This window comes from Micromys minutus, assembly GCF_963924665.1.
Source record: "Micromys minutus genome assembly, chromosome: 23".
NCBI classification, from domain to species: Eukaryota; Metazoa; Chordata; class Mammalia; order Rodentia; family Muridae; genus Micromys; species Micromys minutus.
Window position 1 is genome coordinate 11,199,188 of NC_137958.1, and position 16,124 is coordinate 11,215,311.

The 16,124-nt window shown below is 37.5% G+C and overlaps 1 protein-coding gene across 2 annotated transcripts in view; it reads right to left on the reverse strand.

Annotated features, from left to right (window-relative positions):
- The window catches only part of KLHL7 (kelch like family member 7), a 48,223-nt gene that overhangs the window by 18,599 nt on the left and 13,500 nt on the right, over positions 1 to 16,124 (reverse strand). Inside the window, exons 2-6 of one of the 2 annotated variants that reach the window (XM_080936259.1) lie at positions 11,875 to 11,977; positions 11,078 to 11,171; positions 10,731 to 10,855; positions 5,230 to 5,405; positions 393 to 447 (exon numbers count right to left, since the gene is read on the reverse strand). In XM_080936259.1, the coding sequence (XP_080792385.1) occupies positions 393 to 447; positions 5,230 to 5,405; positions 10,731 to 10,855; positions 11,078 to 11,171; positions 11,875 to 11,977 (553 nt within the window). Of the gene's footprint in view, positions 1 to 392; positions 448 to 2,182; positions 2,358 to 5,229; positions 5,406 to 10,730; positions 10,856 to 11,077; positions 11,172 to 11,874; positions 11,978 to 16,124 lie in introns of both variants that reach the window. The other variant, XM_080936258.1, reaches the window with a different exon arrangement.

The following is a 16,124-nucleotide window of genomic DNA, read 5'->3' on the forward strand; positions in this document are numbered from 1 at the left end:
GTAAGCCACTATCATCAGCTCTGCTTTAAGTGCACATTATTAGAATCACATAAGAAATCTCTATTTATACCTGGTTCATATCACAGACCAATTAAAATTTCTAGTGGAGGCACTGGGTATTTGCTGTGTTAAAGGGAGCCATCTTTCCATTCAAATGAGGTATAAATAAGAGCATCTTCAGAACCTGGACCTCTGTTAGAAATGCTGTCTTCCACAGCCTAAAACTAACACGTGCTTAACAAAATCCTAAGTTAATGCAGATGTGCAGAATACTTTGAGGACTATCTTAGATGAAATACAACAAGGACTAACAACTGTTGTGGATCTTTCCTACTGTGGTCAAAAGTCACATAATCAAGAACTGCTTAAGCAGTGGGGGGAAAATGCATTACCTATCAATACAGGGAAAACTGTATCATCTACCTCATATATTCTTCTCAACACAACCTGAAATGAATTAAAAAAAAAAACTCATAAAAGCAGCAAAGGAAAAGTGGTAAGTTATGAAAACATATAAAACAAAATTACAAATCTATCCTATTAGTAAGACTGAGTTCAGCAACTTTACAAAAGAACAGGCTAAGTGCCTAGATACTGATTGCTAAAAACAATTCTTCAACATATAAGATGCCTGACCACTCTTTACTACTTTTATTCATCAGATTTGCTGAGTGTAAACAACTGAACATAGGGCTATAGATCCCCAAATTAAGGTGTCAGCCCCCTCCACACACACTTCTGTTTGCTGGACTTGTAAGGACTTGCTCTTAACCAACTCACTGGCAAAACTACATACTCAAGAAGAGCTAATAATAAAATAGGCAAGAACACTCAAAGAAAATACAGACAACACAGGCAACACAGGTATGTTCAAAGGCATTAAAATGACTACACAAGACAATCATGTACTGCTTTCATTAAGTAAGAAGTCAAAGTACATATAGACTCACAAAAATTAAAAATAGCTGGAATATAAGGCTTAAAAAAAAGAAGAAGTAAGGTTAAACTCTCAGAAGGGGACCAAAATATAGAACAACTAGGAAAGACAAAGAAAGATGAGATAGATATTCAATAGCTAAAGAACCACAGTTTTAGTAATAAAGAACTTAGAAGTCAAAGGCTGAAAAAGAAAAAAAAATGCTCAACCAGATTTTAAAAAGTATATACGTATATTACTGTAAAATTTCAAAATACCAAGAGTAAATAAAATATACCAATCTAACACAATTAAAAGAAAAACAAAACAAACAAAAAACTCAAGAAACCAAGTAGCACTAGGATTCTCAAAAGGACACTACTACAGCCTGCAGACAATGGAGCAGTGTCTTCAGAAGTCTAATCAAACCACAAGACTGTTCTGAGCATGTGTGGTTTAACTAGCCTCAATGTTTTATAGTGACATAAACATGTGACTTATCAAATTTCCAAATACTTAATCATTTTCAGGAACCCTTTAGAAGATGTGCTCTATCATCAAAAGAACTAAGAAAGGGGGAGTCAAGATAGGCACACCAGTAAGCCCAGTGCTCAGGGAAGGCAGGAGGATCTGGAGTTTCAGGCTAGCCTGGACTTCACACTGAGAAAGCTTGTCTCAAACAACAAAACAGAGAAAGAGGAAAACCTTCTACTCAGACGAGAACAGGTTTGTAAGATATTCCAGGAAAGGAAAGTCCCAGGACAAGAACTGTACATCAGGCTCGGCCTAGAGGACAAGCAACACCAGAAGGAAGAGGCAGAAAGAACACACTGGAGGGGATGCTTTAAAGAAATAAAAGCAATGCATTAACTGTGGCATTTTATGAAAGCATATATGGCTTCTAGATTAAAAAAAAGAAGACATGAACATATTATTGGCTCCAGGCAAATAAAGAAAACCAGTTTAAGAAAAAGAAATGTCAAGATGTGAGGGTACCAGGTTAACTAAGACAAACACTGAACAAAGTACAGGAAAGCTACTGTGTACAAATTTACAAATTAAGACTAATCTTCACTCTGTTTCACTGTAAGAAAAGGGCTGAGGCTAACCCTTCCCAGGGACTAAAATCCCTAAGGGATTACACAATAAGAAGACAAAATTTTGAATGTTTTTCCAGGCTAGTGAGTCTGAACCACTGGAATGGGTTTTTAGTCCATGGAAAATAGCCATGTGATCTATACAAAAATGGGTATGACAGAAACTTACTTATCACCATCTTAAGGCATTCAGGATTATCTTGAATAAGTGGTTCAGCTTGTACCGTTTTACTTAGAAAATTCTTCGATATTAGCGGAAACCTGACTTTGGCAAGGATATCGACCATAAATGGCTGGCGGTTAGGCTCATCATATTTTAGCCACCTCACTGCAGCGTCATAAACCTAAAGGGGACAAAGAAAACCATAAAGGTCTGAGGTGGAGGCAACATTCCATACATCTATTTTCATGTTCACACTGAAAAGGGACAATTACTTATTTTCAGAATTTGGTCCAAATACTGTTGGCATTCCTCAGTACCTTAGTATATCAAACACTTTATACGCTGCTTTGGGTTTGCTATAACTGCCTACCAACACATACAGTGATGGGAAGAATCTTAAAATTGTGATTTTAAAAAAAGATTTATAGGGTTGGAGAGATGGTTCAGCTGTTAAGAGCACATATTACTCTTCCGGGCCTGAGTCTGGTTCCTGGTGCCTATGTCCCACAAGTCTCAATGGTCTCTAACTCTAGCCCTAGAGGATCCAATGCTTCTGACTTCTAAGGACACTTGTACACAAGTGCACATATCTACACACATATACATGTAATTAAAATAATAAGATTAAATTCTTAGAAAGATTTATTCTTATTTATGTCTATGTATGTATGTGTCTCCATGTATTTGTTGGTGGGTACCTACAGAGGCCAGAAGAGGCCATATCATATTGTAGCTGGGATTACAGGCAGTTGTGACCCATGTGACACAGCTGATTGGAACTGAACTCAGGTCCCTGGCAGAGCAGCAAGAGCTTTAACCACTGAGCCAGCCATCACTCCAGTGACAACATTTATGTGTGGGTGTTTTTAAAACAACAAGCCATTGCTTCCTCTTCAAAGCATACACATGACATTTAAAGAAGTCTACTGGCTAGTGATAGTCCCAACACATGCTCAGGACCAGGGACACAGGCTTCCCAAGATGGCTTCCATTCCAGGAGACTTATCTTAACCTTGTACCTCTACACTGTGAACCAACAAACTTACCTGCTTTAGAAAATGTAAGATACACAATTCTATAGTGACATAGGATATGTATAATAATTGCTATATCATCCATTTAGCTGCACTGAACAAGTTCCAGCTCATTAATTTATAAATCATAAAACAGCATCAACAACTTACTTCATATACATACTTATCTACTATACTATATGTACCCAGACTACTCATTAAACATGTTTGAGCTTATTAATAAATTATGGGAAATAAAATTTTAAAGAAAGGTTTTTTTATTTTATAATAGGTTTAGATTGGTTTTTGGTCTTTTAGTTAAGATCAAGTACAGAACAGATTTAAATTTAGTATTCTCTGTACTCAGTCACTATGGAATGAAGCATCTACATAACCAAAAAGTTAATACTCCTAAATGAATACCATAGTATTTTTATAGTTCTTTGGTGTTTATCTAGCATTATTTTCCTTCCTGTTACCCCATAAAAAAGACTACATTATATTCAGTTAAGAAGTCATCTACAGAATGTTTTTAGAATGTGGCAGCTTCTCAGCCTTTCCTTCTTTCTGACAACCTTAACAGTTCTGAATTCTGGTCAGGTAAATTGTCCAATTTCAGGTGACTTGATGCCTTGTCCATTAACCTAGTATTATGTTTCTGGGGAGGGCGACCACAGTGATTGGCTAGGGTTTCTAGTGCTGTGATAAGACACGTGACAAAAAGCAACTTGAGGAGAAAAGGGTTTAACTCTTTCTCTCAGGTCACACTCTATCACTAAGGGAAGTCAGAGTAGGAATTCAAGGCAGGAACCTGGAAGCAGGAACTGAAGCAGAGGCCATGAAGTACTCTGCTTGCTGGCCTGCTTAATATATACCAGGACCACCCGCCCACAAGTTGTGCTTGGGCTGGACCTTCCAAATCAGTCATTAAACAAAACAAATGGCCCAAAGACTTGCCTACTGGCCAGTCTTATAGAAACATTTTCTCAAATAAAATTCCCTCTTTCCAGATATGTCTAGGTTTGTGTCAAGTTGACAAAACTTAAGCAGAACAGTGATGCTTTGTTGTTTTATTCCATCCAGTGGGCACGCACTCACTATGACCTCACTGATGACCAACAGCAGACCCTGTCAGGTTTTCAGTATAAAACTTGTGCTTCATCTGCATACAAGCCAGTTAACTGAAGAGAGAACTGATATTTTTATCTTTGTTTTGTTTCCTTTAACACAGAGTCACATTACATTGTAACTCGTTTTAACATCTTGGGCTCAAGTAACTCTTCTTCTTTAGGTAACTGAACATTAGGTACACTCCTGTGCCTGACATACAGAACTGAGCTTCTTTTTTCTAATTATGTGATCAAGTTTTCCAACTGGAAAATCTATGTCATAAACAGGATAGAGCAAGATAACACGGGTTAAAGAAAAATAGCAACTCAAAACCTGAGATCTGATCTCAGTATACTCATTTTCTACCGAAGCTGTAACAAGTCACTATAGACTTAATGACCTAAAATAGACAAGGATGTGAAGCTAAATATAAGACTGAATGAGTCTATATATTAAAGTTACACAACCTGCTCCTAAATATTTTTGGCCAATTACATACCTCACACTTAAACTGATGGTTCTAAAGAGAATGTAAATCAAGAGATACTGGGCTAAAAAATCAAGGTGCCAGAAGGTCTATCTGGAGGCTACATAGTACAAATTACTTAGATTTCAAGTCTCTTATGACCTATCTACACGTGGGGTCTACTACCCCTCTCACCCTCATCCTCATCAACATGTAAGCTAACATAAATTCAGGAAATCTTTTGAGGGAGGCTAACATGGCACCCAGTAAGTTTCATCTCTACCATGTAATCTGTCTTTCCAATAGTCTTGACTCTTCCAATAAAAAAGGCTTTGTGATGATATATTTATTATAAAGAACACATTCTCTCTAATTTCAAGACTTTTTGTCATATATTACAATATCAGGCACAAGGAACTGATAAGAAACTTACTAAGAAAGATCTAAGAAAACAATTCAGTCACCTGGTCCTCCGCTCTCACAGTCAGGGTGTCCTGGCTGAGAAGATGTGTCACTCGCTTGACATCAAGTTGTAGAAATTCATCCGTTTTGTAAACTTCAGTGAAATGCTGATAAATAAAGTCGTCAGCTGTTGATTTCAGTTCAGGACAGTCCAGACACTCTGCAAGCACACTTATACCTAAACACAGAGAAAAGAAAAGACACTGCTTTCAGATAAAACATATTCCCAGAACAAGAAGATAATGCTGGAAAAAATCTCAAACTGAGGCCAGTCTGAACTACAGAGTAACACCCTGATTTTAAAAATCAAAACAGTACTATGCGCTTTATGGGGTGCAGGGGAGGAGAGAAAGGAAGGCTTAGTGAAAACCTAAATGGATCTCAAAAACTTTTTGTTCCAGTAATTTGTCTATTTTTGTGGCAACTTGGTGTTGTCTTATGTTTGATAAAAAGAGTATCAGTTTTTTTCCAAACTCTTCTTAGGTATTGTTAAACATCTTTCACAAATAAATTTAAAACTCAACTATCACGTTTTACTTAAAAATGAGATGCTAGATGACGAGAGGGGTCCCAACATGAAGAAGAGGAAAAGAAAAAAGAGGAAGAGAAAGAAGAAGAGGAGGAGGAGGAAGAAGAGGAGGAAGAAGAAGAAGAGGAAGAAGAAGAAGGTGGTGGTGATGATGATGACGACAAATGTTAGAACGAAAGCAAAAAGTGGAAGACACTTGTTAACTGCTGGTGAAAGTATATACTAGAAGCACAACTGTGAAAATCAGTGTGATAATTGCTCAAAAAGCTACAAACATGTACTATCTGATCCATCTATATCACTCAGACATATACCCAAAAACTTATCTTACTCTAGAAATATATCTTACTCTAGAAATACCCTAGTGATCCATGTTCTCTTCTGCTCTTTTTACAACAGCCAGAAAATTGAAACAGCCCAGATGTCCATCAACTGATGAATGGATAATGAAAAGAACTTAGTGCATTTACATAATGAAATATTATTCAGCTAATAAGAAAACAAACTATAAACCTTGAGGGTTAATGGGTAGGGCTAGAAACAACCATTCTGAGTTAGGTAAGTCACACCCAGACAAATGTTGAATGTGTTCTCTCATTTATAGATATTAGTTTGAAATCTTCATATTCTTGTGTTTCACTTAGAATACCCATAGAATTCAGAACAGTAGCAAAGGACCATGGGATTAGACAGCTTTCAAAGGAGGGGAGACAGAACGAAAGAGTGAATTTTAAGTGTAGCACTTGTGACTTGTAGTGCTCCACAGTTGATGACTTCAGGCAGGGGTGTGGACCAGGCACAACTCAGTTCTATTTAAGGGGCAGATGCTGAGAGTTTGACCATGCTCCAGTGAGTATACAGATAACAGAAGTTAAACTTTTTCCAAGGGGGAATGTCACAATCTTTGGGGGAGATGGGACACGAAAGGACTAGGAAGTTAGTGTGATTGGGGTACATAATGTAAAATTGCCAAATAATCAATAAAAATGTTTTAAAATTTTAAAAAAGTGAGATGCTTTTTTTTAGGATTGCACTAAACTCTTGGATTGTTTTGGGGGACAGATGACTTCTGCAACATAGGTGAAAAGTTCCATGTGACAACTTGACATTGGGCTGGAGACAGCTCATAAGGTAAAGGTGCTTGCCTCAGAGTCTGATATCCCTGATACCCACAAGCTGTCTCCTGATGATGTGCACACTAATCCACAACACATCCATTAACAAAGGAACCTGACAGTTCAATTTTACCCCCAGCAAATTATTTATGACATTCAGCTTTTCTTACAATCTCCAATATAAATATATTTTTCTCCCTTATAAGCATATATGCACACACACATAAACTTTAAAAAAAGAAATGCTTGTACTTATATTAAATATTGGGAACTTTCCCTATCTCTTTGCACAGAATGCTTATGTCAAGAAAGACTAAAAGCAAATTTCTTTCTAAAAAAAAAAAAAATCCTTTAGTTACATTCCAGAGCGTCTGATTTACTGTGTTATTATGCTTTTCAATAAGCCTGTAAGTTAATTTTTAATAGTTCTTTAATTTTCTTTTATTCAGTTAACTTTCCAAGTGCTGAAAACGGTGCTGGAAAAAAAAAAAAAAAAAAAAAAAAAAAAAAAAAACCAAAACAAAACCAAAGAAACCCAGATACCCCTTTGAAGCCATTTCCTGTCTTCCTGTGCTGCTGTTAGGGGTCGGGCCCTGTGCACTTTTTGTTTTAGGAGCCTAATGTTTTCTGTTGCTAATGATCAGTCTACATAAACACTTAACTGGATTCACTCCTCTGAACACAGTAGAAACATTCTGTGATACCTATGGAAAGGTTTTTTGTTAGTCAATTTTACTTTTTCTAAGCCTGATTTTTTTCTTTGAGGTACCTGGGCAATTATGAGTTATCTATCATAGCCTCTCAAATTCCGTTTCTGCTTAGAACAACAAAAGTCATCTTATTTTACTAGGCACTTTAGCCTATGCCTTTAATCCCAGCCCTCAGTGGCTGTGGGCAGGGGCAGGTAAATTCGAGACTAGCGCTGGTTACATATTGAGTCCCAGCCAGCCAAGGACACAGACTCTGTCAGTTTATTTTGCAATCATTAAAAAACCTAACCAGGATATTCGAATTGATGAATCTGGTACTCTTATGACATAATCATCCCTGGATAGTTGGAAATCAAATTTGTAAACATAGAAGTTAATTATGTGGGACACTTCATATCCAACCATACTGGGACAGAATACTTTGGTTTTTGTAACCTAACACATCACTTATCTCTAAAACCATACATTTTAATGAGAAATACACATACCAATCCTATCACCAATCACAATTCAGCACACTCCTGCCGTCCAGCATGATCGTTATCTGGCTCCAAAACATTTTCATCACCTCAGATCCAAGCTCTCAATTTTTAGAGATCATGGCTCACAAGGCAGACTGTGTACCCAGTCTTGAGTTTGTTGGTTTTCTTGCTTCTCTTGCCTGCTCCCTGGCTCCTGTCTCACACCAGTGCCCTGCTTCTCCTTTAACAGCTCTTTCATCCTTCAGTAATGGGTTTCTTTTATTTACAGTATTGTATCATGAGACAGTTTCCCAATTGATCTTTAGTTTGATTTTAGGGGAATTCTACTATACTGTTCAAATTTGATTAAATGTCAAGACTGAAAAAGCATGGGGCTCATGCCCCTTCAAATATCTTTTCTATTTTTAGTTTTATTCCTATTTCTTACATTAAATTTTCTCTCAGGAGCTATTCATTTTGACTACTAAATGTTATTTTCTGTCTCTCAAACTACCAGGCTTCCTTGAACTTTGTATGATTTTTTTTTTTTTTTTTTTTTTTGGTTATTTAGAGACCAGGACTCACTATACAGCCTTGGCTAACCTGTATCAGATATATAAACCAAGCTGGTCTTGAATCTGCCTCTGCTCTCTCAGTAAGGGATTACAGACATGTCTGACTAAATTTTGCCCAATTCAATCAGTTTACATGGTTTCCCTTAGCACTGTGGAAGTTAGATTGTGTTCTCTAACTGGCTGGCACACATGCTCAGATCCACAGAGAAAGAGACAGATGCAGGTCTTCTCATCCCACCTCTACCAACTTACTGAGGACTCATACTGTAACCCAGGCTGGCCTTGAACTAGGCCATCCTCCCAACTCAATCATCATGCCTACTTGAAGTCTCTGTCTTTGTCACAGGCTTAGCCCAGAATCAGGCTCTTTTCTAGGTCACTGGAATATTCTTTCTCTCTTAGCTTTGTTAACAGTGATGACATCTTAGCAGCAGAATGCTTACCTAGCTAGTATGCACAAGGCCCTGGGTTTAATCTTAAGTACCACAAAACCACACAAAATGGTAGCAGGAAATAGGCAAATGCCAGTATGCTCCCTTTAGAAGCACATGACACATATTTAGCAAAAACTCACCTTTGGTTCTATATACTGTATTTCGTACCACTATCTCTACTGACTTTTTAAAAACAGATATTTTGTTTATAGTTGATTCATACCAATAAATTTCCAGTGCTAACAAGTTACTCCAAAAAATTTTTTGGAAAATTTTATTTATCTTTTTATGTATTTGTACGTCTGCTTGAACATACATGTATGTGTAACTCTGAGTATGTGTGAAGGGTACCCTGAAACTAGAGTTATAGACATGCTGAGTGCTGGGAACCAAACCAGAGTCCTCTGCAACAGCAGGAAATACTCTTAAAACTGATGAGACAGCTCTTCAGCTTCCTCAGCCCCAAGCTAGTTTAAAGTGAATCCCTTCTGTAAACACAAGGTGTCAGATTACTTACTTATACAAGCAGAATAACTTTAAACATTAGGAATAAAAGCTAGAACAGGGGCTGTAAACTAGAGTAGAGAATGGGATCTCAGGCAGAGCGTGCCCAATACGCAGGTGAGCAGCAGGCATGTGTTCCATGCAGACTATGGCTAACACAGAAACGCCAGCATTATGCTCATCTCTAGGTACTTCATCAACTACAGCTCCTTTTTTGGATACTGCACCAGTCTCATTTTTATTCCTTTAGGTTGACATTTATTCTTTTCTGCGACTATCCTGTTTCCTTTTTGACTGCCTTCCACATTCCCCCACCCCCACCCTGCTCACAATGTGCATGCTGTAACAGGCAAAGTCCCCTGAGGACACAAAGTGTAGAAGTGGGACAGAAGAGCTCCAAGCTTCTCAAGAAGGCTGCTCGCTGCCCAGCGTTCACCTTCCTGTCGCATCCCCCATGTTTCCCTTGAGTCAAAACTCAGTGTTGACTCAGTTCCAGGCCCCTCTATTTCCTCAATTCTACTTTGTTCTGTCCTGGATCTCCAGCCTGCTCTTTTCCTGAAGCCCTCAAATTACAGTAGAGTAGGAAATGCAGTCTCAGAGAATGAGTGTTCACTGGCACTAAGGATCATCTCACAGTAAAATGCACTCTAAACTTAGAAAACTCTGAATTACTTTCTCTGCTTCTTTCAAGGACAACTATTTACTGGAGGCCATAGCTTCAAATGAGGAGCTGAAGCAGCTCTTCAATTAGCACTTCAGTTTATGATTTCTGTTTCCTAGTGCAAAACATTGACAACAGAAAGACAGCATGGTGCTCCAAGCAAGCAACAGATGACTACAGCCTTGGGTAAGGGAAATTAGAAACAATCTTCTCGGGATTCTATGAGACATGCTCATGTTTTTCATATGATGCTACCACAAACAGATGGCATTCTTGTTCCCTGTCTTTAGTTAAGTGAAAACTCATTATAAAAGCCATATTAATTTTAGAAAATAGTGATACTATACTAATTGAACTTATTGCTGTCTCTTTATAAGTTCCTTTTAAATTTTGTTTAAAATTTAAATATGTTTCATTGGACAGTATTTTTAAAGTTAAATGAAGAGTCTTAGCAATATTTTTTTTATTTAAATACACAATGTGAGTTTAAAAAAAAAAAAGCCAGGAATCTTACCAAGACAATTTGAAGCATCAACTTGTTCTTTCAAAAAATCAACACACATTTTCTTCACAGGTTCAATCTGGTACTGATTTGCTGCGTCTAACAAAGACTGGACATTGTTGCTATTCACAGAAATTCTGTAAGTTAAAGGGAATGTTAATTTCACACACTTTAATTGCTTAAATGATATTACTGTGAAGTATACTCTCCTATAACATTACGATCCCTCTAACTCCTCCATTACATTTTTTTTTTTTTTTTTGTTCTAAGAAATCAGGAGCAAACCAGTTTCTTACAATGTTTTTCTGTGTCAGACCCCAATTTTACTCCCTGCAAAAGAATGATTCTTTTTAACTCACCTAGCAGTATAAGCAAATTCCACCAGCTGTTCAATAATATCAGGTTCAGCATCTTTGAGTTCTACTTCAAAGGACTTAGATTCAAGCATGTTAGCTGAAAGACCAGAAGAGACAGGAATGTTACCAGCACCACCACAGGTTTACCTGAGGAACCAGCAACTACAGGCTATAGCATATACAGTGAACACTAGGACAGTTATCTCTGAAGGGAAATAAATGCCAAACCTCTTCATGTTAGTAGCACCCTTTGACTTAATCCAAGAGCTTCCTCAAGTGTAAACGAGAAAGACATAAAATTAGATTTTTTTTCCTTCCAAGTCCTAAAATAAATCAGCCTCACTCTTCTCTAACATCCCTCCAAATTCTCAGAGTTAGGTAGCACATCAAAGACAAAACTTGAGGCACACACATTATTTGACGAGATGGGTGTCATGACGCACACCTGCAATCTTAGCACCTGGAAGGCAGAGGTAAGGGACCTACTGAAGCTCCAAGCCCTGCCTTGGCCACACAGCAAGTTCCTGTCTCGAATCAACAAAACAAACCTCGTAAGATAATACTGAAGAGTGCAATCAGGTTCTAAGTCTCAGCTCTTTGCACTACAGTGTGTCTCATGTCCTCTGTCCTCCACTTGAGGCTAATAGAGGAAGGAACACTTACTGTGTGACCGACATCACAACTGACCACTCTTTCTCTTTACCGCCTGAAGCCTTAAGTTCTAAAGAGCTTTAAAATCTAGAAAAAAATTGTTTACTTAGATGTTACCAAATTCTCATAGAAATAATGAAAATACTCACTTGTGAACATTAAGTTGAAAAAGTGACTGGCTGCAGCCAGGACAACACGGTGAGCAGGTATCTTCCTTTCCTGAACCATGAGGATCACATCACATAATGTTCTCTAGTAAAAAGGAAAAAAGCATATAAAAACGAGCTCACTGGTTGTAGCTCAGCAATATTAAGTATAACAAAGTAGGAACCTACCAAATGCTGTAATGCATTATTCTCTACTTACATCCTTTCCACACACTTTAGAATACATTTGCCAGACTTAAAGAGTATCTGTTGATAGTATCAAAATCTAGCAATATACTTCCTAATAGTCAGGAGAAACATAGGTTAGTGCATTAAAAACACTATATATAGTGTTTTTATATCTCCTGATATATGAAGGAAATTCCAAACAGTCAAGACTACAGGGAGGGACCCTATCTTGAAAACCAAACAAAAAAAGCAAGTCTGCAGAGCCACATGTGATGATGGTGCACAGCTGCTGAGGGCTGGGGATAATCACTTTGAGGCCAGTCTGGGCTGTATAAGGACATCCTATCTCAATTTGTCAAAAGAAAAGAAAATCCTTCAGGGAACCCAAAACTTTTTCCTGTCATAAATTCTAAGGCCTTTATTGTTAGCTTTCAATAGGGAGTAACATGATAGAATAGCATATGCAAATTATAATCTTTCAAACACTGCAGTCTATCTATATTTGATGTTTCTAATTTATCAATGCTTGGTAAAATCCAGAGTATATGGCACATTACCCCAAAAAGTGGCTGTCGTAGCCATAATTAGAACCAGAAAGGGTTCAGAACACACAGAATAAATGAACTGACTCTTCAACAACCTTTCCTTAAATAGCTTGCCTCACAAACACCCTTCTGATAGAAGCTGGACAGCAGCCATTTCTAAACTAATTTCTGACCAAGACAACAAACAGCACTGACACTCTAGGTGGAGGAAGAGAAGATAGGAATACAATAACTTAATCTTCAAGATGGGGGGAGGGAGTACTGAAAATACATCAAGGGTTAATACCTTACGAATGACTTTAAAGAAAAAAAGATGTCTTTGGGAGCACATCAAAAAATACATTGACAATGAACTTAAGGTATTTATAGAGCTCAATGAAAATTTGGTGCCTACCATTTGCAACCATATTCTAACCACTGGGAGTTAACATATTTTGTTCTTTTTTTTTTAACATTTAAACTTTATGTGTATGGGTGTTTTGATTGTAACCACATGGCACCTGAGGGGGTCAGATGAGGATGTCAATCCCCAGGGATTGGGATGGTTTTAAAATGCCATGTGGGTGATGGGAATTGAACCTGAGTCCTTTGCTGAGCCATCTTTCTAGCCCCATACTGAGTGGTTGTAAATCTTGTTGTAAATCAGTAATATTTTAGTAGTTTAGCAGATACCACTTTTGCAAATTTTGAGTGTTTTCCTAAATGAGTATTGTACTAATACAGTTTTTGAGAACTTGACATTTCCTACTTTTTAGTTAGCTATTTTGTGCTTATGTGAGTACACATACATGCAGGTATGTGGGCCCATGCCTGTGCATATAGTGGCCAAAGAAAATACCAATTGTATCCCTCCTCCCCTCTCCACCTACCTCCACTCACTGACAGACTCTCTCAGTAAGCTTGCTGCTTTGGTGAGGCTGGCTAACCAGAGAGCTCTCGGGACCTGATTCTCTCCACCCTGTTAGGTTACAAACATATGTGGCTGTGTGTGGCATTTCTGTGGGCACTGGGAATCTGAATCCAGCTCCTCTGGCTTTCACAGCAAGTGCTCTTACTCATTAAAGCCACTCCACCAAACTTACTTTATTTTGTTAATGAAAATCCAAGTAAGATGAAGGAGCCACCCAAAGCAGACTAAAAGAGAAACAAAACTTCAAATTTACAGTTTATTTCAACATTTGTTAAGTCTTGTGGGCCAGTACTTAGAATCTTAGGCAGACTGATAGCTCCTAAAGCTATTGTCTCCATAAACTGCCGTATGCCATACCAAAATGTGCAAAATAGTGTAGAGAATCTCTTATGTACTGACTGTGTGGACACATCACTTGTCAATTAAAAAAAGCCCTATGGCCTATAGGAAGGGCTAGAATAGAAGGTGGGCCATCTGGTAGGCAAAAAGGATTCCTGGAGAGAGATGGGTAAGAAATTCACCCAGGAACATGGGGGACAGGAGCCTGGGGGCTGGGCAAAGACAACCAGCCATGTGGCAGAACTTAGCTTAGAATGAATGGAATATTAGCTTAGAATGAACAAAATATTAAGTTATGATCTAATCAGGGAACCAGCCAAAGCATAAGGCCAAGGTGTTTATAAATATATTTTGACTCTCACAGTTGTTATTGGGGGATGGGTGAGGGCAGGGCTTGGTGCCATTATCTTACTGTAAGAACTCAAAAACTTTTTACAGATGACTCGCAAAATGGAAGCCATGTGATCCAAGCTTCAGCAAGCCAAAGGTGAACCCAAATTCAGTACAGTTAGGGTAGCTGGGCTAGGAGGACAGGGAGAGAGAGAGCCTGAGGGTTCAGTCCTCCAGTGAACACAAACTAGAAACAGAAGTTCAAAGAACAGCTCTCAGTTAAACACAAGAGCATAGGGCTGAACTGGAGCCACCCTCCCAGAGTGGGGATAAGTCACAGGAGGTACTTGTGAGCATATGCTGCACATACAAGAGCCCAGGACTACAGCGGCATAAAGATAAAACTTCCAGTTTTTCTGTGACTCACCCTTCCCTATAAACCATAACCAGAGGGCCAAGAACCACTGCAGTGTCCCAAGCTAAGCAATTAAGGAAGACAAAGAACACACAAAAAGAATCCAAAGAAACCAAAATTTCAAAGAAGGTAAAAAATTGTTTTAAGGCTAAAAAGGAAAAACTGGATTTAAATTTCACATATACATATAAATAATTCAAAATTGATAACTATAAAGATAAAAGGAACAATGACAGAGGTTGTCTAATTTATTGGATCTTTTTTAAATGGTTCAAAGATGCAAATAAAAGAGAAACAGACACATCTAAACTGGAATTGGCATATTACTGATTATGACTATTAATTAATCACATTAATAATTCTCATTTTCACTTCTCAGAGATAAAGCCTTTAGACAAAAATTTTGAAAATGTTATAAATCAGACTAAGAAAAATGCTAAATTATCAGCAATGAAGCAAAATGGGAAAAGTAAAATTTGGTAACTAGATTTAACTTTTTTTTAAAATTTATAATCAGACTGCTAAGATATCAGAGACAAAACATAGGGAGAGAAAAAAAATTAAGAAGCTGAAAAATTAGATGCTATATTGGAGATCACAGTACAGAGAGGTTGAAGAATTCTTTGAATCAAAATAAGGAACGTTCAGAGAAATCCAATCTAGAATTTACAATAACATCAAAAGAGACAGTTCCAGATGAGTAAATGCTACAAAAGTTTAAAGAATTAAAATGGCAGCCCATAAAAAGACAATATATTGAGGTCAGAATCTAGATTCTACTTATGGGAACAATGCCATACAATAGATTATGTTTCATTTTATGGAATTTAGACAATTAAGACATACACGGGTTGAAACATCCTACTATCAATGCACATTCAGAATCCCAATAGGTTTCTGCCTTGAATTTTGAAAAAGAGGATTCTGAGATTGCACATTTAGTAGAAATTACAACAACTACAGAAACACCTGCACAAATTGAGACTGACAACGTTCCAGCATACATCTCTAATAAAACCAAACAGTTTTTTACATATTACAACTTGAAGCATGTTGTGAATATACCACACAGTCCTACAGGACAAGCACTTGTAGAAAGATCAATCATGTTTTGAAGGAAATACATTTACAGATAAAAGCTAATGCTGCTTCCTTCGGCTTATACATCCATATCCATTGGAATACAACTTTAGATATCAAAGCATGAAACCTGTTACAGATACAATTTATGATCCTACATGTCAAGCAATTATGGAGAGGTCTAAAAAAATGGAGATACTCATAGAGCAGGATGATAAAAGTCTTCCAGAGATAAATGATGTATTGACTTTGAATTTTTTAATAGTCAATGAAATAGGTAGCAAATATGTTAAAAAGCTCTGAACTTTAGAAAGGCCTGCTGAATTTGATCAGCCTACTGGAGTCCTAATTGCAGAACAGAAAAAAAATAAGTATGTTACATTGGGGAGGAGATTTTGCATTTGTTTCAACAAGAAAAGCAAAGCTATGCTTTTTATCCTGTGGT